The sequence below is a fragment of the Anas platyrhynchos genome, chromosome 10 (genome assembly GCF_047663525.1).
Source record: "Anas platyrhynchos isolate ZD024472 breed Pekin duck chromosome 10, IASCAAS_PekinDuck_T2T, whole genome shotgun sequence".
Taxonomy (NCBI): domain Eukaryota; kingdom Metazoa; phylum Chordata; class Aves; order Anseriformes; family Anatidae; genus Anas; species Anas platyrhynchos.
This window is the reverse complement of record NC_092596.1, coordinates 16,635,234-16,663,100: the sequence shown is the minus strand read 5'-3', so window position 1 is coordinate 16,663,100 and position 27,867 is coordinate 16,635,234. Positions and strand designations below refer to the sequence as shown.

Below are 27,867 nucleotides of genomic sequence, written 5' to 3'. Positions count from 1 at the left end.
AGTTCCAATAATGCCATGTTATGAACAGGGCAGCTTTTACTGGCAGCAAATACAGCCTGTTGGTTTTGAGAGAGCAGAAGCCCATGCAATGGGCTGTATTGTAATGCTGCATCCCTTTCAACTCCCTTCGAGGCTGGCTCCCATGAGCACAGGGCGCTGCCCCACCAACCTGCAGCCTCTTTGTGCTCGCAGTCTGGCTGTGGGTCACTTCTGGTGGCTGGGGGTTTAATATTCTTGTAGCCAGCCCTTTGTGAGGAATAGTTCAGAATAAGCAACTAGGGGAGCTGGTTATAAAATATTTTGGATCTGGGAGACTTTTTTTTTTTTAACCAAGTTTTATTATTTCTTGCATCTATTAATGGGGCAGCAGGAGGCTCCATATGCTTTTATAGTCCCTGTTGTGCTCTCTAATGGTTATATGCAAAGGCTCCAAGGCGCATAAAATAGACACTCTTAGCCAGTTATTATGATAAAAATTATGTGCATGTCATGACCTTTAAAGCAGTGGGACTGTGTGTGCATGCTCTTCTGATGCGCCACTGTTCTCAGTTCCTTTCTGAAGCATTTCTCACTGTAGGAGGTTTGCATAGGAGTTTGGAATATTTTTCTAATCAGCGAAGGGTCTCTTGGCTCTGATGACAACTTCCAAAGCATAGAGGAGCAAGAAGGAAGAAGGGATGATTTTTTTTTTCTAAGGGAACTAACAGAGAAGAGGTTAAAGGCGAATGGTGAGGCACAGCATGAAAATCCTGGCACTGTCTGCAGTGCTGTCAAAAATGCTGGCCCAAAAAGTGCTTTGTGCTCTTTGTTGAGGCAAAAGCTATTCTGGTGCTCTTGAGGATAAAGGAGAAAAAAAGTTTCATAATCCCTGTGCCCTATTTAAAGAAACTTTAAAAAAAAAAAAAAACAAAAAACTTTCTATAGCAGAAAACCGGAATTTGCTCTCCTGTCAGAGCCCAGACATCTACCCCTCAGCATCGGCTGTGCTGTTACGCCTGGCAAGCGTTGCAATGTTCTGCATCGGCACGTGTGAGGAGCGAGATGCCTGCTGTCGTGGGGAGGGAGGCGTGAGGAGCGGGCTCTGTGTCCTTCACCACTGTGTCCCTCAATCTGTGGTGTCAGAAAGGAGGGATGGCTGCCGTCTGTGAACGCAGATGGCTGCGATGGGCTTGCTCGGGCAGTGCGAGTGTTGAGAGCACTCAGGCTCTTGCTTTGGTGTGCCTGGGCTCTGTGGGTGACACGCGCTGGTGTGTGCCTTAGGGGCATGTCCAGGAGATGGGCACACACCAGATGGGTTGAAAACCTCTATTTGGTAATTTATGCTTTGATTGCTGCTCGCGCTGTAGCTTTCTGCACGCTGGTATGGGGGACAGCAAAAAGCATCGGGTCCCTGTCTACAAGGTGTGTGCACCTGGGGAGAAACAGCCCGGAGAGCTGGAGCTGTGGCAGTTTCCAAAGGTCTTGGTTAACGCCGGAGGCCAGGCAGGGCGAGCAGTGGGGCTCACCACTGCTTGTGATAACGTTGATATCAAACCCCCGTGGAGAGGCGGCAGGCCACGCTCAGCTGCACCTCAGGCTTAACAAATGGAAAAAATAACACTTATGGTTTTAAAAATTAAACATTCCCTTTAATTATTGAACATGAATAATTTCCATGCAAATCGAGCCTGGATGCATGTTTCCAGAGTGACACAGCTGAGAGCGGCTACATCGCACGGTGTCAGTGACCTGTGAGCTGAGAGGCTGTTCGTTATTTTTAGCATTTTATGACCAGTGCCCTGGAGAATGGGATGCAGGCTGGTGGTGATATTTGGCCAAAGAAAAGGAATTTAGTTTGCACTCGTAGCCTCCCCTACAAGTGTTTTAACTTGCAAACTGGGACAGGAGTGGGGAGTGTGTAGATAGGTTGTCTTCACATAGCTGGGTATTTTGGAAGCCTCCTGGTCAGGACTATAATTAAAGGAATAACTGTGGGGTGACTGTGTTGTTGGAGGCTCTCCTGCTTGCTGCATGAAGGTGTGTGCAGAAAGTCCTTGTCTCTTTGAAGGAAGAGAGAGGAAAACGCACACTGTTTTTTCTTGCAAGTCATCAGTATGAAACTTGCTGCTGAGCTTCCTGGGCAGCTTGGTGCAGCATGATGTGTGTGGGAGCGACCTGGCCATGTACCCACAGATGGATGCTGTCACTGCCTGTCAGCATTCCTTTGGGCTATGGAACAGCTCATGTCCAGGGCAGATAAAATGTTGGATCTGCAGCTCAAGTGAATCCTAGTGCATTTAGGAAAACTATGGAGCTGCAGAGGCTTTTCAAGTGACTTTGAGGGTACTTAGTGAGGAGTTGGTTCTGAAGGTTGGCTCCATGATTAAACTCGTATATATTTTTCTTTTCATAATGGAATGTCAGCATTTGCTGTTTCCTGATTTTCAACACTATATAGTTTGTCAAACATTTATCTCTGTCTTGAATTGTCTTGAGATAGAACTTCTGTTAATTTCAAATCAATATGGAAGAGGGAGAGAATGAAATTGCAGTCTAGCCCTTTTCTTGAATCAATATTTTCTTTAAAAGCTGAAATGTTAACTAGATCATAGTTTTTGCCATTTTGAAATGTAGCTTGTCTTTGAAGAATATATGCATTCCCCCGAAAATTGACGTTGATGGTCAGTTTTGCAGCAGACATCTCTGCTGGCAGGCATTTGAGCCAAAGTGGGCAGGATGGGGCCAGCCTTTGCAGCTGGTGTGTTCTAATATCCTCCCTGTTTCTGATCTCATCATCTTAACTTTTTTTTTTGTTCTGTTTTGCAGAAGCCTTTGAAATTGTAGTGCGGCATGCGAGAAACTTCACCAACAGCATGTTTAGGAACCACTACCAGAGCATGGGGACCAGAGCTCTTAAGTTTGTTGGAGAACTTTTTACTGATGTCTCACTGTACATACTGGGCTCTGACATCAGTGTCAATGACATGATAAATGAATTTTTTGACAGTTTATTCCCCTTGGTCTACTCTCATTTGATTAATCCTGGCTTCCCCGATCCCTCCGTAGAAATGACTGAATGCCTGCGGGCAGCCAGGAGAGACCTCAAAGCCTTTGGTAACTACCCTAAGATGATGATGACGCAGGTGTCGAAGTCACTGCAAGCCACGCGAGTCTTTTTGCAGGCACTCAACCTGGGGATCGAGGTTATAAACACTACTGACCACTTGAAATTCAGCAAGGACTGTGGACGAGCGCTGCTGAAGATGTGGTACTGCTCGCATTGCCAGGGGCTCCTCATGGCCAAGCCCTGTGTTGGATACTGTGGCGCAGTGATGCACGGATGCTTGGCGGGCGTCGTAGAGATTGACCACCACTGGCGAGAGTACATCAGCTCTCTGGAGGGGCTGACCAAAGGCATGCACGGCATCTATGACATGGAGCATGTCCTCCTGAACCTCTTCTCCCTGGTGCGGGACGCAGTCGTCTACGTGCAGAAGAACGAAGGAAAACTCTCAACAACTGTGAGTGGTTTTCTGCAGTTCCTCATGCTCTTTTCCACAGCAGTGCTTGGTTGTATACCACATGTGCTATGTGGTGTAACCAAGCCATCCCTCTCCACCAGCCAAAAATCATCACATGCTCTGATTTCCAGCTCCTCTCTACTTCCTCCTCACTTCTCTGATTTTTAAAAACTTTTGGTAGCATTTGAAACTGCTGTTTGTGGGGACTGAGCTTCATCTTAGGGCTTTACCTCTTGTCAGATTGGTCACAACTGAAAGGTGTGGATTTCTTCTGGCATCAGCCTTGTAGCTAGGACAGTAGATCAGGAGCTGAGACATCCCAGCATCTTTCATTCTTCCTGGGTACTCTTCCTGCTTTGGGTAGGTCTTAAAGGATGTCCTGCTCTCCAGGTGTCCACTGTCTCACTCATTCTGATGTGAAGTGTAGTAAACTTCAAATTAAATGTGTTTATAGTAGCAGGGGCCAGACTTGCATTACCCTGTGGTTTCTTTGTCCTGGTGTGCTGGGCATCTTGGGGGATGGTCCTTAGGAGACTATCTGTGGTTCGAAGGTCATGGGGCCGAGCAGCGTAGAAAACTGTTTCTTCATCACTTAACATCACTAAAATATACCTCCAAATAGATGCCAAGTAGAGGCATATACTGTGGCATTCCATGTTTCTTGATTTACTAAAAGAGGTCTGGTTTTCCCTGTATTGGTAACTCATTCCGATTTTGGGCTGCATTTAATCCCAGGGGTAAGGTTATTTCTTATTTATTAGGAGTGACCTGACATTTTAAAAACACATTGTGTGAATTTCTGAGCCTCCTGAGAAACTGAGGCTTTCTTGTTCAGAAAATAGTGACGCTCTGTTTGAATGCCAAGGATAAAAATGGAATGTGGTAACATAACGCTTGTTTCGCAAAAGAGATTTTCTTGGGACACAGTTGATTGCTCCATGCAGGTAGGGTAGAGCCGGGGATGTGGGCAAAGGTGCGGGAATGTTGTTACGCTTTGCTTAAAGCCAACAGTGATTAAAATCTGCCACCGTTTCCCTGTTAGCTGCTTGTTCCTGTCATTCTTGACTCCTGTTTACAAAAGAATTGTGTCTATGTAGGTCACTGTAGTACTTGCACTGTAAGTAACTTATCTTTTTTCGGGCCATGGAAATGGATTGGATTATGGATTTTGACCTATGTGGCATTCAGCCAACAGCACTCTTCTATGCCGTTTTATGTGCTGCTTTTGCTCACTGCGATTGCCTGAGATGTGCCGTATGAGGACTGTGGACTGATGTGGTGGCACCTTAGTGGTTTCACATCCCTGGGGTAGTTTGGCACATATGGTGCAAACTCCTTTTGTTGCTTGGGAGAGATTTAGGAACCAAATCTCCAGGAAGCTACATTGCACGTCTTGTGGTGACCAGGAGGTGGCTGCGACCAGGGCTCTGAGGTACTTTACAGGACACTGTTTTTTAAGCTGCTTGTCAAAGACTGCATGCCTTAGCTCCTCCCTGCAGAAAATCCCTAACAGCAGCCTGCCAAGCATTTCTTGTGCTCCTCAGACTGCTGGGAGGTTCCAGGTCCCAGGGTAGCAGCTCTGCCAGGCACAACTTCTGATATTTTGGAGCCAGGGAAGTAACAGCTGTGCTAGAGGACAGAGAAGCTGCTCTGCTAGTAGCCTGGCCTGGAGTTTCCGCATAGCTGATGCTAAGGAGGACAAAGTGCATAAATTCACAGACAACACTCTGAAATTTGCTTTATTTTGTATTTTAATTTTGTTACGTTTTTCTTCAGTGTTGCATGATCAAGGAATGAAGCTTCAGCTAGTCAGAACCTTTCATCCTTCTCAGGAACAGCAAAGGAGCAGAGATGTAATTGTAGGTTTAGCTTTAGGGCAGGTGGGATAGACAACTCATTTACAAGTGGTGGTGAAGTATATGAGGGAAAACCTAGCTAAACTGTGAGCCCAATTGGCATTTCCAGGGCAGTAAGAAACAAAACTTCCTTCTACACGTAATGTGTGTAGAACATTGTATTTGTTCTCAAAAGATTAAAAGCCATATTCAACAGTGAGTGAAAGCATCCTAAACGTTTTGCACCAGTAAACACTGTGCGCTTGTAGATGGGAAGGCAGAATGGAAATACTGCCCGTATGGGCTGCGTGCCAGGTTGTGCAAGCACATGCAGTATGTGTTGCTGTATGGTCCTGAAATAAGAAGTTTTTTCTCCCATATTATTTCCTTGTTGGCACAACATTAAAAATGTTTATTTATTTATTTATTTCTTGAAGACTTCCACGTATACAGTGAAGGAACATGACTGTCAATTATATTATCAAATAGAGACCTTGATCTGTCTACTGAAAATGTGTTTGTGGGAGGACAAGTAGACAAAGAGCTGCTGAAGTTAACACAAGCCATGGCAGTAGAGCCATTATCTGCCCATCCTTTGCTAAATCAGAACATAAGTTGACTTCCTTGTAAATAATAATAATAATAATAATAATAATAATAATAATAATAATAATAATAAAACCAACAACACTGAGCACCACATAACAATTCAGTGCTTTTGTACGTGACAGAGTAGTTTGAATTCATTAGTGCCATATATAGTTAGGTACTTCAGCATAACTCCTCTTGATTATTTAATACTTGAGAGATTCTTTTTATTTGCTCTAAAGACATTTTTGAATTATAGGAGTGCAGAGGAAAAAATCCAAGGCAAGCAAGCCAAGTGTGTATCAGTTGTCACTAAACGAGGATGGCCAATGGGTCTTTAAAGTTTATTCTTAAAATACCGCTGTTGCTCAGCTCAAACTCTTATGTCAAACCTGAGCCCGGAGGAACTTTTTTACAAATGAAGCTGTGAGCTGTTCAGTAGAGGAACAGGGCAGTGATGGAAGAGCTGACAGTTATAACTACAGTGTTGCAGATGGCCCAGCTCTGTTGGTCTGTATGTGTCTGGGATCTGGGGTAAACATCTCTGCCCGTAAGTGATAGAATGCAATTTTTTTGGTTGTGCTGGAATGAAAGTTTCTCTGTTAAACTTATCAGCACATATCAAGTTTCAAAGAATATACCTGGAAGCAAACAGTTGTAGTTTCTGTTATCCTGTAAATATGATTGTTTTTAGATACCATCACCATATCAAAGTCTAAAATGCCACAGGAGTTGTCTTTGAAACTGTGGGGCTTTACTCTGTTGCTGGCTTTTTGTATCATCCTGTTTTATTTCTGACCTTGGCCACAAGCATTTCTGTAGGCAAAGTTCAATTCACCTATATGTTATTAAGCATAATCACAGGTTATTTAATTGTCGTTTAAATCTACTGGAATTATGGAAAATTTACCTTCCATGTCCATAGCGATTATAGCCTGAATAACAACACTACTGCCCTTGTCTGTCCTTTAGACTTCTTTGTTTTGTCTTTGGTGGCACTTCTACAATGGTACTGTTTTTTCCTGGTTATTTTGGATCAGTGTGGGTACTACCCAGCAAAGCATCCTTCTTCCATGTGGCTGCTCCTCTGTCCCTCTTTGCCACCCTTAGGCTGTGTTGCAGGTATTTGCAGAAGGATCTGGACTCATTTTGTAGCTTGCAGCAGACCTAACTACAAGAGGGTGTTTGAACCTCAGCTCCAGAGGTGTTGCAGAGCCTCTAGGGAGGTTTCTGTGGAGCTCCGCAGACCCTAAGACACGGAGTCATGCTGCTGTTGCTCTGCATGTGGAAATCACGTGCCTTCAGGCATGTATTTAAACGTAAACCAGCGGTGTTCCTGGTGAACAAATGGCAATGCAGAAGAATGAATTCCATAGCATTATGGCAGGAGGCAGTTCCCTCCCAAAGCCTTGCTTTAATAGTTAATTTGTCAGCAATGGTGGTGTTAGGTTTAATAATTTCTACAACTTTTCTGTTTAAAAGTGTCACCCCCTAAACTATGCTATTAAAATACTTTGTCAAGTAGGCTGAGTCTCCGGGTAGATTGGGAAAAATATTCTGTCTAGCACTATATCTATAAACTATAGATTTTCCTGTCTGATACTTTCTTCCATGTTGAAACAGTGCCTAGTACTTCTATGTCTTCTAGATATTTTAATCATGAATGCAGGGAGCAGCAATTATAGTCGGTCTGTGCTTTCTACCACAAAAAAAGACAGAGATGCACTACAAATAAATGTCATAAAATATTCAATCCCCTCACCTCTTGAAGTTAATGTTTTCTCTCTTGTTGAAAGTCCATGAGAGACAATAGGTCTGGGTGTTTCACATAGCTAATCATTGATCCTCCTCTGGGACTCCCTACCTTAAGCCAGCACCGCAATTTTATTTTGGAAGGTTGTAGAGTTGAGGTGAAGATTGTTGACTTGACACAGATAGTAAGTTGTCTACATAAATATTTTTCTTCCTCCCTGTAACTCATTAGGGTTTTGAATCCATCCCAACAGAGCGGGGAAAAAGGCAATGCATAGCCCAGCGAGACCCAAAGGAGAAAAAGTGGGTGGCTTGAGTTGATGCTCCAGCCACATACTGCATGTGAAGAGCAGGGGGTATGCACTGCAGCTGAGATTCATCAGCGAAAACGATTCAGTTTTGGCTTTATTAGCTACTTTGAGATACATGTCCGGCAGGGCACATGTCACTTCCCAGCCTTTCTCATGGGGCTGGCAGGACTTCTCCTGCCCTTTAACTGTCTTGTGGTGTACCTCTGGACGTGGAATTGCACGGTGCTGATCCCTGACTTGCGCAGCAGATTCTCTGCGTGGCAGGACCTGTACCTGCTAGTGTAATGAAGGTTGGACACAAAAGATTCTCTGCAGCTGATATGTTTGTAGCACAGCCAAACCAAGGAATAAGAGCAGGCTGCAAAGGAATACAAGATCTTTCTGATTGGTCTTACAAGTTTCATAGCAAAAGTAAATTATGAAAAACACCGACAAACCTGCCACTCAAAAACATATCAGTAAGCTTCAGATTTTTATCTTTCGCTATAAACACAAAGCCATGGGCTGACAGAGCTGCTGAGACTTTGCTGCTTTCCTTACAGTAGAGGTGCACAGCTCTCTGTTGGTGGAGTATTGCATAGAAAGAAAACAGCAGGGAGCTCAGCAAAACATTTTTATTCACTTAGGATTGATGGCTTAGTTTCTAGAAAGTCTAGGTGAATTGCAAACGAGGGTAGCCAGACCTTTGTTCAACAGATAGTGGTCAGAGGGGGGGAACATGTTGGAGGAAGGGAACCAGCGCCGTATAGGAGCAGGGTGCCGTTCTTGATGTGCTTGCACTGTGAACAGATCCTACTCGTTCACTTCGCTGCAAACACTTATAAAACACTGCTCAGGTTTGGGTTAAGTAGGTGATACAGTGGTGCTGCAGAGCTGGTGAGGAGAGAAGGTGAAGCCACTGTGCAAGGCAGCTGGGTAGGCTGGGTTTGTGTTTTTTTTTGTGGAGGTGGAGAGCTCAGCTGCCCCACTGCAGGCTGAGTGCTGGGTCTGAACCCAACTGTGGTGTTGGCCATGTGAAGCTTCTGGGAGACCCCCAGAGTGGGCAGGGCCAGGTGAACTGGGCCTCATTTGCACTTCACTTCTTTGGGAACCCTGCTAAGGAGATCCTGAGCATGCTGAAAATATAATCGACTACTTTGATTGCTAGAAGCACCATTGAGAGAAGCACTGCTGTTGCAAATTAGTGTGGAAATTTGCAGCACCTGCAGATGCACAGGAATGGAATTCAAGAATACATAAGTAAAGGAGCTTTTGCAGGGATGAAAATGACATCTCTCTCCATATGTGATGATTCAGTGCATTTGTGGAGCATCCAGCAGTGGGGCTGGTGCAGTTTGCCCTGGGTGCTGCCCAGGGGCTGCTTTGGAGGCAGCTTCCTCGGTACCAAGCTGGAAGCTGCTTTGCTCCATGGATTACACTGCTGGGGTGGTGGCAGGGAGCCCTGGCAAGTTTTCCTATCTGTTAATGGATTTCTTTCTGTGCTGGAGCTGGCAAGAGACTTCTGAGGCAAGCTTTGAAATTACAGCGCTGTTCGAGAAGTCATTCCCTTTGAGACACTGAGATCGGTTTCTTTGTACTTTTAATGCGGGTTGCTTTCTGTTGGCATAGCTCATGGGATAGTCAGCTGGATGTACTGCCTCTGTATTTTCAGTTTCTTTATCGGAAAAGTTTAATCCTCAGGCTGCTCTCTAATGCTTGCTGGTAGCTAGCTCCATTTTTCACTTAAAGCTGGAAATGCTGGTGAGGTTTTGGTTTTCAGTAAGCTCAGACCCACTCACAGTTATCCCAAGGTGCATTTATCATGTACTTCTGTTAACCATTTTGTGATAATGCAGTGTAATGTGCCTGATAAGGCATGTTAAAGCAAGCATCTGTTCCTGCTGCAGGATGAAAATAAACCTGATCACCAAGGACAGTATCAGCAAAGTTCCTGTTCCTGTGAAAATATCTTGGGATTATTATGATTAGTTGTCTGAAGAGGTTCAGATATTAAAGATTTTTCTGATAGTTGGGAAGCATGTAGCAAAGCACTGAATAGTAAAGCATTGATTTTGATCTATAAATCCCTACGTTGTTGGTGGCTTAGCTGGTTCTAAAAGAACAAGGACAAAAATTATTCACACCTGCAGTTTTGCAACCCAGTATCAAAAAACTTTGATCAAGCGACTCTGGCGTACTGCTTCTGGCCTTAGATTGTAGGTTTAATGCTGCTCAAATGTGCATGAGTGAATCACGGGTCTGCGTCTTGCTTTTGGAAGTGACCTTGGCATGGATGCTCTTGACCCCCAATAGGAGTGAAGCTCAGAGGTTATTTTCAGCCTACTGAAAGGTAACCCCGGTCTGGCCTAGGGAGGAAGGTCACTGTTGTTACACAGTTAGTTAATTCTGCTAACAAAAGCTCTGTTTCTAAAGGACACAGCACATTTTCACATGTTGCAGTCGTTGGTTAGCCTTGCCCATTTTCTTTTGGGCTCCAGCATGGGCAAAGTGGCGTGTTGCCCTTGCCTCCTGATCGCTCTGGCAGCATGATGGGGCTCTGGGTGCGGTTTGTCACCAAATTGGGTTCAGCCATGAGCACGCGGGGCCGCTAGGTGGAAGCAGCAGATGTGGCCAGCAATGCTCAAACCTGCTGGTGCAAAGCCAGGGGAAATGCCATTGAATAACAACATGGGTTTTATTTAAAATAGCATTTGATTTTGCTTCTATTCATAACTTTTATATTGTCCTCTCCTTTTTTACTCTTCTGTCCTTTTAATTGGATGTGTGCTGGCCCCTGGCATGTTGTGGCATTTCAGTGGAATTTCCAGTGATGCTTATTTCAATTAAAAGTGGAAGATAGCTGCTGCTGCTGCACCCTCCTCCTTGTATGCATGCGCAGCAGCATGGGGAGCATCCTCCGACAACACGTTTGATGCCAAACCTAACTTTGCTTCGAAGCTCACACAGATCTTTTCGTTGACTTCAGTCAGAGGCAGATCACACAGTTGGTGGCAACTTTATGCCTGCCAGTCTGCGGTATAAAAAGAGCTTTTTAAGGCTGCTGTATTTTATGGGTGGGAATATTATATGGTGCCCACTGAGCCCGGCTTGACTTCACTTCAAATCATGTGCTGGCTGTGGTGTGAGTGAGATGCATGCAGGCTGCACGCGGCAGGATGTCTTGCATCTTTTCTCAGCTGAAGTCACAAGAAGCCTACAGATCTTGTGCAGATTAATTGCTGGTTCTGTGTACCTGTTTGTGCATACTGTGACTTGGCCTATTCCTTATTTTAGTGGAGGAGCTGGTTTGTTGTTGTGCAACCGGCTCCCAAACATTAAAGAAGATATTTGGTCCTGCGATGCCTTGATATTAGTGGTAAAAGCTAGCAGAAACGGTGGCAGAGCAAACTGTCTTAACTGTTGGAAATGATTGCATACAGCTGTGCAATTTTATACAACTTTACTGCACGGATGTCCTGGTTTCAGTTAGGTCAGAGTTGTCCTAATGGAGCCTAGTTTCTCTTGTCATTTCTAACTCCCATGACAGCTGTGTTTGACAGCTGAACATGGGATGCTTGGGATGTAGAAAAGGAGAGCTGGTGATCATATCTAAAACAGACTATTGCAGGAAGGAGTGTAAGGGAGTCTGTGTTCCTTGGGTGCTGGACCTTAGGCTTCAGAGGTTCAAACTGCATCATTTTATAGTAAGCCATACTGATCAAGGACATGATGTGAAGATTTGAAGCAAATGAATTTGAGAGAAAAAAATAATTTAAGTTGAACCAAAGATCACAGTGTCAGAAAAATCCCGAGGCATTTAGGTAGTGGCTGTGACTTGGAGGCATTTTTGTGTCTGGGTTGAGTCCAAGTGTGTGGCCGCATGGGAGGAAATCGCTGGGTATAAGAGCAGACAGCCTAGCAGGTGGACGTGTGGAGCTTGTGTTTGCTCTTTGGGGGAGAAGTGGAGATCCATGTAAAGTGGGAGAGGAGCTGTTCCTAAGAGTTGGTGACAGATTTTTATGCAGAGCACAGTCTCGCTGTTGGTGAGAAGGGATGAAACAGCTTTCATACTGAGTAGTAAGCCCTATCCCCCACATACTTTCTTGTGACCAGTTCTCATTACATCCCCTGGCTTCTGCTGCTGGGGCAGTGTAGGAGCCAGGTCCAGACAGACCTGCCAGGCTTTGGATGAGCCCTGGGGAAGGTAGCACGAGCTGCCTTGCTTTGTATTTAGCTCTGTCCAGACCTTTCTTCCATTCAGACAAGCATTGCTCTCTAAGCTTAATTGGGGAATCAGGGAGCTGTGTCTGAGATTTTCTCAAAACTGGCCAGATATCTTTGTTTTAACATAGAGATAAAATGCCTAAGTGTCACCCCTGCAGACACAGCTCCCTTGCTTGTCATCCAGATTGCTGCAGCCTCAGGCGTCCTCTATGAGCATAGATTCCTTATTTGCAAAATGTATTCTGGTCCATTTCCTTTCTCAAAGATTGTGTCCTTGCTAAGTCCCACAGCTTTGCAATGCCAGACTCATGCTCACAAATATCCATCTATTAATGCTTTTTGCGCTAACCCCTCTTTTGGCTTCATTATCCATGACTGCAGTTTCTACCAAGAACTCCATCTGAGGTCATTCACAGGGCATCCTTCATGTTAACTGCTCTGAGTTTACTTCCAGTGACAGTAACCCCCGTGAGTGTTGCTGCCTTAAAACTATAACCAACTGTCCTATTAGCAATGCTGATGAATGCACCGAGAACAAAACAGAAACTTAAAAGTGGCCCTCTGCAAAGCAGAAATAGTGCCCAGAGCTGCCCAGGAAGATCAGCAGTGTTTTGTTTTGCACTGCAGAAAATGAGGTACGAGATTGCAATGAGTACTCTGCTTCATTTTGAATTCTCTGCTGGCGTGTGGTAAATGCTCAGAGCTGTACGTTATATCATTTTTACATCTTATTATAAAGTAGCTTTGAGGTACTGGACATGAAAGATACCGTCTACAAATACATTTATAAAAAAAAAAAAAAAAAGAGTTGAGGCAGATTTTTCAACTGTCCACTTCGGTACGTGCACCCCTTGCTGCTGGCAGCCTGAGCTTTCAGCCTCTTTGGATTGTGGCAGAACACACTGGTGGCGTTTATCATCTCTACCTGTTGTGTTTCCCCAACTAATAAATCCCTGAGGGCGCAGAGCCTGCTCTCAGATGTACGCATGAGGGTAAAGTTTGCTGCTAACTGAATTATTCTTTGAAAGACTCATTTGAGCAAGAGCAGGCTGGCTGCAGAAAGCTGTGTTGATAGCCTACAGCTACTTTGGCACAGTTATTCCCATTTAAAGAGGGGGAAAAAAAAATAAAACTTGCAGTTGGTGAATTTAGCAATTCTTTATGCAGGTGTATGTCTTTCTAACCTAATCAATTTTCACACCTAATTCTCATCTCTGCTATCTGCTGTGGTAGAGATTATGCTCTTAGACACTGACCTGGAAAGGGATAGAGCAAGTGAGCCCAGTGGTTACTGATGATAATTTGAGGGTGACTGGCATGCTCTGAGTTACTTCTTTCTAAACCTTATTAACTCTTGGATAGCGTGTATTGATCGGTGTCACTGTACAAATAAACTTCATGCAGCTGCTCCGCAGAGCACCAGAGAGCAGGTATTTGATATTGCACCTGCCTGTGCTGGTATTGAAATCGTCCTTCCTTGTCTCCTCTCTGAGGAACAGCCTAGGGAGCTGAGGGTGCTTGAGGACAGTGGGGACTCCAGAAGGTGATGCCGGGGTGGCTCTGCCCAGCCTGTTTCTCCCCTGGTTAGGAGCAAGTAACCACTTCTGGAGCATTTTCTACCTGGAGATTTTGGTACAATTTTATCTTTTTGGTGAGTTGTGGAAACTTGTAAAGTGAGCACAAAGTGAAGATATTCAAAAATGTATTTAAAGAATCTTTCAGTCCAGTGCTTTCTCCCTGTGTTTTAGGATACTTGGGTATAAATTTGTTGGAATTTACTTCTGATAATCAGATTCTAGACATTAGTTTGTCAATGTCAATAAAGGAATTGTGATTAAAAAATCAAATTCATTTCACTTGTCTGCAAACAGTTTATTGCTGAATGAGTTGCTTTAATATATTAATCAGACATAAAGTAGCATTGTAACGAGGTTAAAAGTGCATACCGATTTCCATTATAAATATATTCTCAATCAAGCAGAACCTAATCTACTGCTGTAAGTCATTCTTTAATTCAATTGTACTAACCACAGTACATGTAAAAACAAGATGTGTTACAACAAAGTCTAAGAAAAAGCCCTGAAGATATAAACATCTTTATAGAAAATAATGATTTACATTTTCAATAAGCCTGATTTGTCTTTGGGAAGAATGTAATTCCTTTATCGTGAGCAAAAATCTAATAGGAGTCTTTTTACCTTGTCTGCCATGTTTTGGGTAAATTATCTTGGTGCTGACCTTTAATTGGATAAGGCTAGAACTGGCTGCCAAGAGGAAAAAAATACAAATGGATCTAGTTGCTTCAAAACTGAGAAAAAAATCAAAAGATGAATAAAATCCCTGTGAATGAAGAACACAGGGCCCTCCTGAAGCCTTTGTTAGCCTTGAATGGATTAATTTTACCAGCAGCTAATCTCTGCTGTGCTGAGAAATTTTTACCACTTTCTGTTATTAACGATTATTGCACTTTTATTTTAGTCTTTTCTCTGTGAGGTTGCAGCACTGCCATGGGCAGAGCCCTGTGCACCCCTCGGCAAGGAGACCGTCCTGGGAGGGCTCCCGTGTCCCTCGAGGCTGCTCATCGCTGCCTCTCGGGTGCGGAGGTGGCCAGATAATGAACCCTGGCAGTCCTCTGGGCTTAGCTGGAACATGAAGTGTTGTTATTACTCTGCTGAAGATACTAAGCAGCTTAAAAACTGCTGAAATGATCTGATGAGCTTTGGTGCCTACAGCCTTGTTGTTTTAGCAGATCTAGTCTATGAGAACATGAAAGGAGGTTGGAGAAGGCAGAAGGTGGCTGCTGGGGGCTGTTCCTGTGGGAAAGTTAAAATAAGTAGGGTTGTGGTCCTCTGTAAGGGATGGTTGGATGGGGGGGATTGCCGAGTGCTGAGGGCTTTGGGGCTGGAGGCTTTTCTGTTCAGCTCCATTGCCCCTTCCCAGCATGGAAAGGGAGGAGGGTGTTTTATAGCAAAAAATGCTGTTTACAGTGTAAAAAACCTTTGGGATGGTTTCAGTACAAGAGTTTATTGAAGTATAAATCTAAAAAGTTGTGTATACCTATGAGTGCAGATCTGCACGGCTTGCAAAACAAGCAATGCTTTTTACCTGCTTGTTTTGACATCACCAGTTAAAGCAGTGTTAGCAGTAAGCTTTGCATGCTCTCTTTTGTATAAATATTATGCTATTGGATTGCTGATAGAAAGAGAACTAATTAAGGAGATGTGGATATCATCAGTAGATTTTTTCTTCCCCGAGATTTTATGAGCAGTAATTTGAAAGGAGCCATATTAAAGTCATTGAGGAACAAGTTAATGCTGCGTTTCCAAGAATATTACCCTTCTACCCAAAGATTATATTCAAGAATAAACAGTGTACAGTAGCTAATTGCTAGCTGACACATTATAATGTCTTTATACTTCCAAAATTGAATCAGTCTGGTTTAAAAAGTCATGCAGTAACTTTTTAATTATTTATCAATGTATTTCTTAAAGAATAATTGAATCTCTGCTTGAGGCTACAGGGGGCAAGTTGGCCAGGGGATATTGACCACATTTGCAACCCAGCTGACACTGCTGCTCTTAAATAATCTCTTACAGGCCCTGTCTCCAGGTTGCTGGCTTATGTTCCAGACTGACAGCAGGTATCTGTTTTTCCTCTCTAAATTAAGCTGCTAGGAATTTATTTCCCTGATTGTTCGTTTCTGTAGTGCCGTAGGCAAAAAATGCAGTATGATATTAAAATCCACAGAAATCTGCAAAGGAAACCAATTAACTCAGGGAAGGAAAATAGCAAATGACAAACCCCGCTTGCCTTGAGCCCTCCTCATTCCTGTGTTTGCCCTGTGCTGTTTCTCCCTTCCACAGCCCCCTCGGTGTTGGTGGCACATTGCAAGGGGTGACCCCCATGGGTGGCAGGGCTGCCCCAGACTCCAGTTCCTGGCTGCTGCCCCTGGGTGAGTTGCAGCCTTCTTGCTGCGGCCGCTGAGAGCCTGGGCTCATAGCATGTGCTGAACTTGGTGCGCTCAAAGGGCTTGTTTGTACATTGGTGCTGTGCAACAGGTAGAGATGCAGAAAATTCGTGGTAGAAACTGATAATCCCTCAAACCTTTACATTGGGACTCATCCCAAACTTTATCCCAGACTGCATTGGGATAGGTAAAACTCTCTGCAATGGGAGGGTCCTCCTGGGACCTGCAGTAGTAATGGTATAGTAGCGTGCACAACTGTATAATTGCATTGTATGTAATATCCTTAGCAGAAGTAAGTTTCATTACTTTGAGTCCAGATTTTCTATCGAGGTCTTTCTTTCAGCAATGGCTTTGAAATCAGGTGGTTGGGTTGGGAACTTTAAGCTCCTCGGGGCCTCAGAGTCCTAGAGGCATGATAGCAGCAGGAGGCTGGGAGCAGCCGTGCCCTGTGGGAGCTGCTTGGTGCATTGGGGCCTCAGAGCTTCAGATGAAGGGTTGGGTTTTGGGCACTGAGTACTGCTCCTCGACATGGCTTTGGTTAGTCTGGCTCACTCCTGCTGTGCTCTGGATTTTGCTTCCATGTTTTCGCTTTGCTATGTTGTCATTTTTCAGGCAAGGCTGCCGTCTCTTTCCAGGAATAAAGCCATGGCTCGGTTGTCTAAGAAACATCATATTGCATAGATCTAACTTAAAAACATAATGGGTACATTAGTATGCTATGGGGCCCAGTTCCAGGAAATGTCTCCACTTGGGAAAACTGCATAAGCGTGTGCTGAAAATTAAGCAAACGCTTTTTTTTTGCTTGACTAATCCTGGCAGTTGGCTGTGCTAGGGCACCAGGCTCATGCCCTGCAGTCTGCTGCCTAGCTCTGACCATAAGAAATGAAATACCCAATTTTGTGTTAAATACGGAATTAACAAAACACTGGAGGGAAACACTGACTTCAAAAGTTGTGCTTTAATTGAATGTCATAGATTATAAATGCAGAATGAACAACTGTGTTCATTTAGCCCAGCTTCCTCTCTACCTATAAATAACAATAAACAGCCTTTTCCTTAAACACAAAGCAGCTTTCTCTGGTGGATTAAATGCTGCATACTGGGGACACTAGAAAGAAGAAACATCTTGTTTGCATTATTTTATGCACATTTGAAAGGGCTTGACTCAAACTGAGGTCATGGCTTCTCTGAGCAAAAGGGCATCCACGTGGTGGAGGAGCTGGGTCGGAGCAGGGGTGGGAGCCGCAGTGGGACACCTCAGGTGCCCTGGCACACGTACACATCGAGCACTGAATGTCAGTGGGCATGGGGTGGCATGCTGTAATGGGAATGCCATGGCAGTCCCCAGCTGATTTCAGCTGTTTGAGCCCTCATGCAGCAGGCGGGGGTGCTGATGGGTCTTCCCCAAGCCATGTGTTCCCGCTGCGGCGCTGAGCCTCTGCAAAGCGTCTTGTGGCGCTCCGCTCTGTGTGGAGGATATGATGAAAAATGAAGTGCGTGGTTATATTTCCTTCTTACAAAGACATCCTTACCGCCCTTGGGGTCTGGAGACTGTGGTGATGGCCTTCAGTGTAACCAGGTCGGGTAACTGCAGGAGTCCCCCAGCATCTGCAGCATGTGCTGAGCGTCACCACGGGCGCTGGTGTGACAGACGCTCTGTTATTCTAAGCATTAGTGTTGGTGTGCATTTTACACATTATAGCACTGCATTATTTAAAGGTAATGCATTATTAAACGCTGTTCTCCTCGGCATGGAGAGCAGGTCACTTCCTGCAATTCCTGCTGCTCTGCGAGCATTGTTTAGGATGCTGTTTCTTATGTAATTCTTGCAAGGTGATGTCTGAATAATGGATTGTACTATAACAGAATTGATTATTAACAGTGCTCCACTAATGAGGAATTCTAGAGAAATACGTGTAGAAGACATCTATGTTACCATACTCAGTTTGTTCCTGCCTGAGTGCGTGGAACCAGAACAATCATTACTTACTTAATAATGATGTGCCTCCTAAAATAAAGGGCTGTAAATTAATTTTTAAGCCCATAATCATATTTTCTGCTGTGGGAAGAGTGAGGGAGCAGAGAATTGTCTCTTTCACATCTTTCTGACAAAGTGTATATAATGATTACAAGCATATAATAAGAATGTTTGTCCTAGCTAAATGTTTATTCACTTCTGTTAATCAGTATTCGTTTGAGAGTGTGCCACAGAGTTTGTGGAAAGCAATGCAATCAGTTGAGTAGTGTGGCAGATTTAAATCAGTAATAAAAGCCCTGGGGAAATTAACAAGACAAAACATTAACCACAGACTAAACATTAACATATATTAGCATTTTTATTACACCTGTAGAAATGGTAAATGTGCTTGGTTACTACTATTAAAAAGTTTATGTTCTATCCCACATCATCACAATGTATATTTTGTTTTAAGCCCTTTAGAATTTAATTAAGCTGATTTCTATAGCAGCATTTGAGTAATAGACTTCAGGTTCACTTTTATGGTGACTTAGAAGATAAAGAATGCATTTGTACCCTGTTTATAATGCTAATGATACGTGTGACATTTAGCAGAGTGGGCTGTGAAAAAGAAATGTGGAAGGGGGAAGAAGCACCAATGCAGGCAGCTGTGTTCCAGTTCTCAGACTTACTGGCCAAACTTGGTTCCTGTGTGGGATGAACGATGCTCAGGGGTTTGAGGGTACCAACAAAGGCAGCACATTTTCTTGATGTCTTTGATACTCTGTTCTGTGTGAAGCTGCATACTGTAGCAAATCACCATTTCAGAGTCTGTATTCAAATCAATTATAATAGTTAATCGCTTTTCAGTTTAATGTGCAGCTTCTCCCAAAGGAAACTCAGAAATAGGTATAAAATGACATATGTGAACTACAGAGAGCAGAGAAGATTGCAGAAGGAAATCTTTAAAAATGAGACCATCCCCTTGGGGGGCGGAGGGGGAGGTGGTGCTGTGTCTTCCTGGAGAACGAATCTTTAAGCAGAAGAGTTCACAGAGAAGGCAAATGGAAACTCCATGTAGAGTTTAAGCAAAGGTTAAGTACAGCAAGCTGTCCTTTAGAGCTTGTGGTCTGAACAAGAAGCAACAGCAGCAGGTATCCAGCAATGTCTAATGCCCTCTTATCTTCCAAGGGAGAGTTGATTAGCTTTTTTTAAAGCTTCCAGGGAATTACTTTTAGAATACGCTCTCTCTCTGAAAGGAGATGCTCAGATTGGTAGTGAGGCTCACATGTGCTACTTCCCAGTTTTTCCCCAGCTAGTTTTGCTTGCCAAGGTACAAAAGGCTTTCCCCTGCATCAGCCACCCTGCCTTGTGGGGTGGCTGTGACGGTCGCCCCAGTGCTGCCATCCCGCTACAGGGTGGGTGCCTGCAGGGGGTTGTTCTCCACCAGCTGCACTGAGGCTGTGATGCTTCATGCAGAACCCGGTGCTGTGGTCATCGTCCTTTTTTAGTGTCATTTAAATGTAGCCCACTGGTCCTAGTTTCCATTGGCTTGTGTGTACCCATGTGCACCAGTGCTGTGCTTTGCACCTTTGCAGTTGACTTGGATAAAGTAGCTGTGGGGGCATTTCTGCTCCCCTGGCTGCTCACAGCGCATCGCTTCCATGTGGCCGCAAGCAGGTTCCCTGCAGTCCTCAGGCACCTCTTACTCTAAATTAACGAGGAAGCATTAAAATGGGCTGATCGCACTGCTCCATTAGGGTTTTCCCTGGGCTCCTCTCAAATCAATGCTCCCTCTGAAGCTGCACCATTACCTGGCTCCCAGGGGCGTTCAGAGCCAGCTGCCTCCTGCCCGGTGTGGGGACCGTCCCCAGACAGGACGCTGTGGGGGTGGGCTTCCCGAAGCTGTGAGGAAGAAATGGGGGTGGTTGGTGGGAGGTCGAGCGTTCCCCCTGCACCTGTGTTATGCTCACTTGGAGGAGGCTAATGAAATGAAGGAATTAGTATGTTTATTAATGAGCCAGGGAAGGGAAATAGCTTTGGCTGTTACAAACCCCCAGAGCCACCAGGACTTTAAAAGTCTGGGGAGCTGGGAGGGTTTTGGTTGTGTTGTGTGTCCTGATAGCAGTTTTTGGTGGACTGGCAGATTCTCCTAAAACTAAGTAAAAAAAAACCAACAACCCATTCCACCCCAACAAAAACAAACCAAAAAAAAAAAGCTATTTTTATTGTTTTTGTGGCTTGATATTTCACGCTGCAGCCTGTTCTGGGACAGTGCATGTATGTGATGAGAAATGAGAGTGCACTGCACAGTTCTTGCACTGAATATACTTAAGATAAGGACTCGTGTGTTTATGATGCTTCTGATAGCACTCAAAGCTGCAGAGCCCAAGGACAAGAGCTGACAGCTTCATTCTGTCAATTTGCTTTGAATTCCACATTCATAATTTCGCAGCGGGAGGCAGCCACCTATTCCTGCTGTTGCTCAACATTAGCCTGGCACACGTGCTTTGACGTGCCACCTTCCTCTGACTCTCACTCTCGCAGGGTGAAAGAAAGAGCTTGGGGAACTGAGTCTGTGTGTTTCTTAGCTTGCAGCTGGGACTTGGAAAAGGGGAAGGAAGGAAACATGATTTCTGAGATGTTTCACAGGACCACTTGTGGCCCAGAAGACTTTGGCAGATGGTTTGTGAAAGTCTTTCCCCCCTCATAAACGCACGCGATTCTGCCCCTGCAAATGAGCAGGCAATCTGTTACTTCTACGTTCTCTCACTTTGTTTAATGTTCAAATCCCAGACGGATTTTTGACTAAAAATGACAGTCATTTGGCTGTGACTTCACAAGATGGGTTGCAGGTTTATCTTTTTTTTTCTGAGAAGGTTAATTGGTCCTTGAATAAATAATTAAGTAAAAACTTGTGTATTCTGCTCAAACTTTCCAGCTTCTAGCTATGCAGATTTCATATGCTGCCCCATTTCGGGTCCACGGTTGTGGGAAGGCTTGCATGGTTTGCAGCTTCATCCCTTATAGGCTCCTGCAAAGCCCCATTGCTGTGTGGAGCCCAGGGCCGGTGGCTGAGGGAGCTGCAGGTTCAGTTTGTGTCTGCCTGGGGATGGCTCTGCTGCTCGGCCTGGTCACACAGCCCTGGTCCACCCGGGTGCTTTGCTTTTTGAGTGCTGTCTCAGATGATGCCATTGTTCCTGCTGTCACTCGGGCCCTCCTCTCCCATTCAGCGCGCTTCAGCATCCTGGAAAAAAAGCCTTGATCCTGGACTTGCTCTTCTCAGAGTTCAATAGGCTTCACCAGCTGAAAGGCGGGCTTTGAAAAGGACAGGGGGGGCTTTTCAGAGCTGGGGAAAAATCAAAGGAAATCATCACCAATGGCTGCTTAAAATAACCGACCTTTTCCTGCTTCTCTCCTCTGCTTTGCATTCCTGTGCAGAGCGTGGGTGCAGCGGTGGAGCTTTTGTCGTTACTTTTGTGCCCTGTGTCCCACAATGTTTGCATATCCGTCATTTCCCAATGGCAGATCCCCTCTCTGCAGACTCCACGAGGCTCAGAGGGCACCTTTTGGGCATGATGTGTGCCCCGTGCGTCTTCCTGCTCTCCTGCCAGTCTGCCCCTTGCAGGGGTGGTGACGCCAGCCAGCGCAGAGTGCAGGACGTGGCATGGCAAAGGACAGAGCCTCTTATGCATCAGCCAAGGTCTAGGGGGAGGCTGGACTCTTTTATTGGTACCACTAATAAGTTTGGAAAAATGGGTGTGTTTTCAGGCATACAAACACTTCCAAGGGTGTCTCATCTCTTGTTTCTCTGACTCCTTTTTCCTTGCAGCATGCAGCTGGGTTTAACTCGTGCCATCTCTGGACGTGGTCCTTTGGCTGTGTGGAGGCCCAGCAGCTCCATCCCATTCAGCCAGCCCTTTGCCCTGCAGTGCATCCTTGCTTTGTGCCACTCTGCTGTGCGAGATCCCCTCCCGCCAAAAACCCAAGAGGCAAAGAAAACAGCCCAAAATGTGGTGTCTGTTTTTCTGACTCCTTTCCTACCCATAGTTTTTAAGCCTGTCCGGTGATTTGGGGAGGGCAACAGGCTTGGTGTATTCTTCTGCAGGACTTGGGTTTGGCAAAGCAGAGAGGAAACACACCCAAGGGTGGGCAGTGGGGACACAAGGGAAGATGCTGCAGAAACTGTGCCTACAGCTGCAGGAGGAGCTGCTTGGGGAGGGAACCATAGGTGCAGAGGGGACTGGTGGCAGTGCCTCTTCCCACTATGCTGCAAACCAGAAACTGCAGAGCCTGGCTCCCTGTGCTCCTGCGTGCTTCCTCTCTTACTCTGTATTGTACAGCAGCCTGAGCAAACAAACTGTGCTGCTCTTGATAATGAAACAGGTGACATTACTAATTTATTTGCCCACCCAAATGCAGGATGTAATAGAACGGAATTAATCTGTTCTCCTCGCACATCAGATGCTTGTAGCTTTGGGCGGTGGGGGTGCTTTTTGCCTCTGGTGTGTTGCTAACTGGTAGTTTAGCTGATGCTTCAGTGTGGTGCAGGGCAAAGATAAATGAGGTGCTGCTAGGAACGGATGTTTTGTAGGTATGTGGTCGGACCCAAGCCTGGATGTGGGTGGTGGGATGAGTCTCAAGGGAAATGGTGTTGGCTATAGTGCCTTTGTCATCCCTGAGTCCTCCTCACAGCAAGGCATGACAGGTTCCAGCAGAAATAGCCTGGGGTGGGTCAAAAGGAGAGATTTCCAGGACCAAACAGGCCTGGTGGTGATGTGGTGGGACGGTCGTCCCTTGTTGGTCTCCTGGAGGAGATGGGCACAAATCCACCCACAGCAGGGACTGCAGCAGTGCTGCACAGCCGGCACTGAGTCATGGGGCAGTGGCTGTGCGGGAGAGCTTTAATGAGGCATTTTGGATTCTCACCACTGCAGCCACTCACCGAATCATCTGTATGCTAATGAGCTAATTTGTGTCATTAACAGAGACCTGTTAATCAAGACCTCCCATGGCATGGCTGGGCTGTAGCAATAATGCTTGCTGTATTTTAGGCCATGTTTTTCTTTTGTTTTTTCTTTCTTTTTTTTTTTTTTTTTTTAAATTAGCAATACGTATGATGCTTATCTCTTGGTACCCGCAGTGCAGGCTCTGCAGATGCTGAGCTGCCTTGAGCTGTAGGATGGAGGTCTCAGAATTGGTATTTGGAGGGAAGATATTTCCTAAAAATCTGGCTAGAGAGGTGCAGCATGGCATCCCAAGGTGCTACAAGTAGTAGGGAATACCTTAAGCCCCCCTTGTTCTGCCAACATGAGTTTAACCTGACATATGGGAGCTCTGTCAGGCATGCCTGCGGCTATGAGGAACCCCTTGATGCCCAAAAATGTTTCCTGAGTTTTCCTGCCGTAGAGGGGGTGTTCATACAAGAGCTGGTTTGCATCCTTAGGGCAACACTTTGCTTTCAGACACTGGTGTATAAAAGGGAGGGAGCAGACTGACCGTCATCCTGATCTGCAAACCAGGGCTCAGCAGGATGGGGGTGCTCAGCCTGTGCCCTGGCGAGGCTGTGGTGCAGGACTGTCCCCAGACACCTCCATCTCTCTTGGGACAGGCCACTTCACCTTCCAAGGTGAGATGTGTGATGTCTTTAAAAGGCTTCAATCAGAAACAAATGGGTCCATACTTGCAGGGAGAGCAAGTGCCTTGGTGTGTTCTCTACTAACCATCTCACTGTAAAATTTGTCACTGAAACTACCTTACACATGGGGACTGAAGTGAAAAGTAACTTAGGGTCCTAAATCCGCTTTGAGAATGGTTTGGGCACTTTGGGGTTGGTGGAGGTGGACAGCAGCACATGGGTTCCTAACTCTCCTGTATTTTTGCTGCATGCCTTTTTAAAGAGTCATTGTGCAGGCGGCAGTGTGCATCTCAGCTGTCTTCCTGCAGTTTTTCTGGCCATGAAATTTCCTCATGCTGCTGTGTTTGTGTTTTCCAGATTAGCCGGTTGTGTGGCCACGCTCAGCAGAGGCAGTATCGATCAGCTAATTACCCCGAAGACCTCTTTATTGACAAGAAAGTCCTGAAGGTGACTCACATAGAGCCAGAGGAGACTCTGTCAAGCAGGAGGAGGTGAGAGTGCTCAAGCTGAACACGGTGCCTGCGTGATGTGGTGCAGGGGCAGTTCCCCTATGGGTTGGCCCCGTGGAAGGAGATGGAAGAGCCCTTTTTCCCCTTACTGATTGCAGTTGGTTTTGACACTGAACACCAGAGCTGCTCTGGGACTGACTGAAGCACATCGAGGAGTCTACACCTGTGTTTTCTCACCTAATGCATCTACGCTGATGTTATTTTTTTTTTAACTTATAAAACCGCCCCCTGCTTTTCATCTTTGTTTCGCTTCTGTGCAATGCGTTAGGCATGGCACCAAGGTTCATACACAAAATGCCATGTCTGGGTTTCTTGGGCATTGCTATAGTGCCAAATATGCTCACAGGTACAGTTATAGGTATAAAAGCTCTAGACTAAATCATAGCATGAAACAGTGTGTAGGCTAGGGGGCCTATTTCACTTTATTTCTGTGCAGCTTTTTACAGTAGTTGAGGAATGTTAACAGCCTTTTTCTTTGAATATTTTCAAAGCGAAGCAGGTGCCGCCACTCCTGGCATTGCAGCCTGTGCTTCCTTCCTGCAGGGCTGCACGCTGTAAGAAGAAGCTGTAATTCAGTGGGCTCATGCTGGTGTGGTAGGGGAAGCAGCCCCCCGTGCATCCCCTATGGATCTGACAGTGCACCAGGAAGCATGCTGTGCTTTTACTGCTATCTTGAATATGAAAAAAATCTCTGCAGAAGAGAAAAGGGCAGATTCAGCCCTTTTTGGAACTGGGGATGGACTAACTTGGATAGATTTTCCTTTACAGAGCAACAGGGCCACATTCCTGGTACGGTTCCCATGAGATAGCACTAGGGCTTGCATTCCTCCCTTGTCTCGACATGTCGGAGGGTTACGCAGCCCAGGCGCTGCCGGGGACGTCGTTTGAGGGCTGTGCAGACTAATGAAATCTGCTGCAACAAATTAAGTGAGCTCATACCTGCAGATACGGAGGAGTTTCTCCTTTTTCCTCTCTGCCCTCGCTGAGAGAGCCCTGCTGGGAGCTGCGGTCAGCAGGAAGGTTTCCTTCTGTCTGTTCTCCCTGATGCCTTTGGGGTCTGTGGGTTGGGGAGCAGGGCTGAGCTGGGTGTGATATGCTGTGTAGGACCTGTCCTGCTCAGGGCTTGGCAGAACTGAAGACCCAGGGCTTGCTTCACTTTGCATGGCAAGGTTGGACCTCTCTCCACACAGTAAGCACAGTGCAGTGTAGAAGGTGCTTGTCCAAAGCACCCCTTAGATGTGTGCAGGGAGGTTGTAGGCTGAACTAGCAACCCGCTGGAAAGGTTTTGGACCTTCCAACCAAACCCTTGGCTATTGGCATTGCTAGGGACAGATGGGCTGGAGCTTGCAGGGTGCTGGCAGGCTGTGCTGTGGTGGGCTGGGGGAGGACTCGGGTTGCCTCTGTCTGCTGTGAGCTCTGACTGCACGGCTGTGTCGGTCTGATCCGGGCAGGAACACAGCCTGGACAGCAAAACACGAGAGCTAGCGAGCAGGCTGCCTTCCCTGGCTCTGGGGCGGCTTTTCCTTGTTTCGTCTGCCCCCAGCTGGCAGCTGGGAGCTTGGACTGGAGAAGAGACCCCAAGTGTCCGGGAACCCCAGCAAACTCCTGCTCGGGGAAATGGGAGAGGGATGGAGGGAGCCTGGTCCCTCCTGCACCCCAGCCTGCAGCCACCCCTCGAGAGCAGCTCTCAAGTTTTAGTTCTTCCAGGCCAAGTTTTAGTTCTTCCAGTCTCTGCTATTCATGTTTTTGTGCTCTTGACAACATTTACCTAAGTCCTTTGGTGTTTCCTGGTGAAAGCTTCCAAGTGCTCCTTTACTTTGCAAGGGGAAGACCTGGGCTGGGAGGACCAGCACATCCCATGCCCATAGCCCCTGCCCCATTTCTGGCTGCTCTCAAAGCCCTGTGTCAGTTCATGTCATGGGTGCAGCCAGATCTGTGGTTCTGCAGGCTCCTGCTCCCCCAGTCCTGCCTTCCTATGGCAGACCTGTGTTCCTGAGTGTAACCTGCCCCTTTGAATGCCGACTGTGATCCCGTAGCCAGCTTGGCATATGTCTATAAATCATGCATCTTTGAGAATGCAGCATGAAACCCATTGTTACCCTGTACAGGTCCGTGCTGAGAGTGTCTGCTCTGATCTGCCACCATGATCTTTACTTCCTTTGACTGAGAATCATTTTTTCCCTTTTCTTCCAGGGAACTCATTATGAAGCTGAAGTCTCACAGCAATTTTTACAGCAGCTTGCCAGAATACATCTGCACCCACAGCTCCGCTGTTCAGAACGACACTTTTTGCTGGAACGGACAAGAAGTCGTGGAGAGGTGAATCATGTCTCCCTTCCCCTCCCTTTCCCCAGCACTGCTCATCTTTAGTTAACCAGGTGCGGGAGTGGTCTCTGGCCAGGACATTGCTCATTCCCTTAAACCTTTAGCAGAACTGGTGTTCGCTTGTGCTGCAGCTCAGGTCGATGAGCAAAGCTTATGTGAAAGGGAGAAGTGGTTGTGTGCCGCCCTCCACTGAGCTTTCTGTGCTCTGCTGTGAAAACCCTGAAGCTACAAGCATTTTTATATTTTATTTTTTATTTTTTTTTGTGGTGGGTTGGTAGCAGTGGGCTGGAGAAAGGGGAGAAGCAGCAGCTCAGCACAGCACTGCTCCCTGGGAGCAGCAGTAGGTCTGCGGAGGGGCATGTGCAGAGGGTTTTGAGAGTGTCCAAGTAGTAATGGTAAGGTGAATGCAGGCAGGCAAGAACAGGATTAATAGCATAAAGGGGAATGAAGTGTTAATAGAGATGGAACATTCCCTTGCAAAAAATGCCCCTTAGGAATGTTAAAGAATGTGGAAATAGAACTTGGAAGTGTTTTTTTATAATTATATATAAATCTCCTCTAATAACCCTACTCTGCAAAGCATCCTTTGCTATTAAATAGTTTGCATAAGGGAAGAAATAGAAATAAATTCAGGAAGTTGTGAAATGTTGAAACATTAATTATGACTTCTTGATCAGTAACCTCCGGTGGTAATTAGCCTGCACTTGCAATACTGACCTGAAATACTGAAGGGACTAAAATAGCGTCAATATGTATTTTTAAAAAATTACTCAAGCATCTAACACCAGACACTTTAATAAAATGTACCTACTTTCTACTTTGCCTAAGGAAAAATGTGTCCTCTATCTGTACCTAGTTCTGGGAAATCTTCTTTGCCTAAGAGAAGTGCAACTGGAGGGGAAAACATTTCAATATTGCCTCACTGGTTGTTAATCAAAAAAAAAAATTAAATCTCAAAACAGTACCACAAACACTGCGGTTTTGCGGGGGGGGGACCTATGGTGAGATCTCTGCTTACAGAAGTTTGCCGGGGCCCTGCTCCAGGCGTTGCTGAAATCACTGCTGGGTGAAGTGGCAGCAGTGGAAAAATGATGAGTTCCCATCCTCCTACAAATGTAAGCTCAACGTTATTTGCAGATTAAAAAATGGTTTTAGATGATAGCCTGTCTTAGCTTTTTTGCTGAGAATACCAGTAGACTGTCAAAGGCAGAGATGTCACCCTAGATTTTCTGCCACCATGCTGTGGCATTTGTGGCATGATATGGTAGGTCACATAGGTGCC

General features: G+C 45.6%; 1 protein-coding gene across 2 annotated transcripts in view; it reads left to right on the top strand.

Annotated features, from left to right (window-relative positions):
* Positions 1 to 27,867, top strand: part of GPC3 (glypican 3) — a 145,786-nt gene that overhangs the window by 62,260 nt on the left and 55,659 nt on the right. For both annotated transcript variants that reach the window (XM_005023811.6, XM_038184554.2), the window contains exons 3-5: positions 2,806 to 3,500; positions 24,109 to 24,242; positions 26,454 to 26,579. In XM_005023811.6, coding sequence (XP_005023868.4) covers positions 2,806 to 3,500; positions 24,109 to 24,242; positions 26,454 to 26,579 — 955 coding nt within the window. The remainder of the gene's footprint in view (positions 1 to 2,805; positions 3,501 to 24,108; positions 24,243 to 26,453; positions 26,580 to 27,867) is intronic.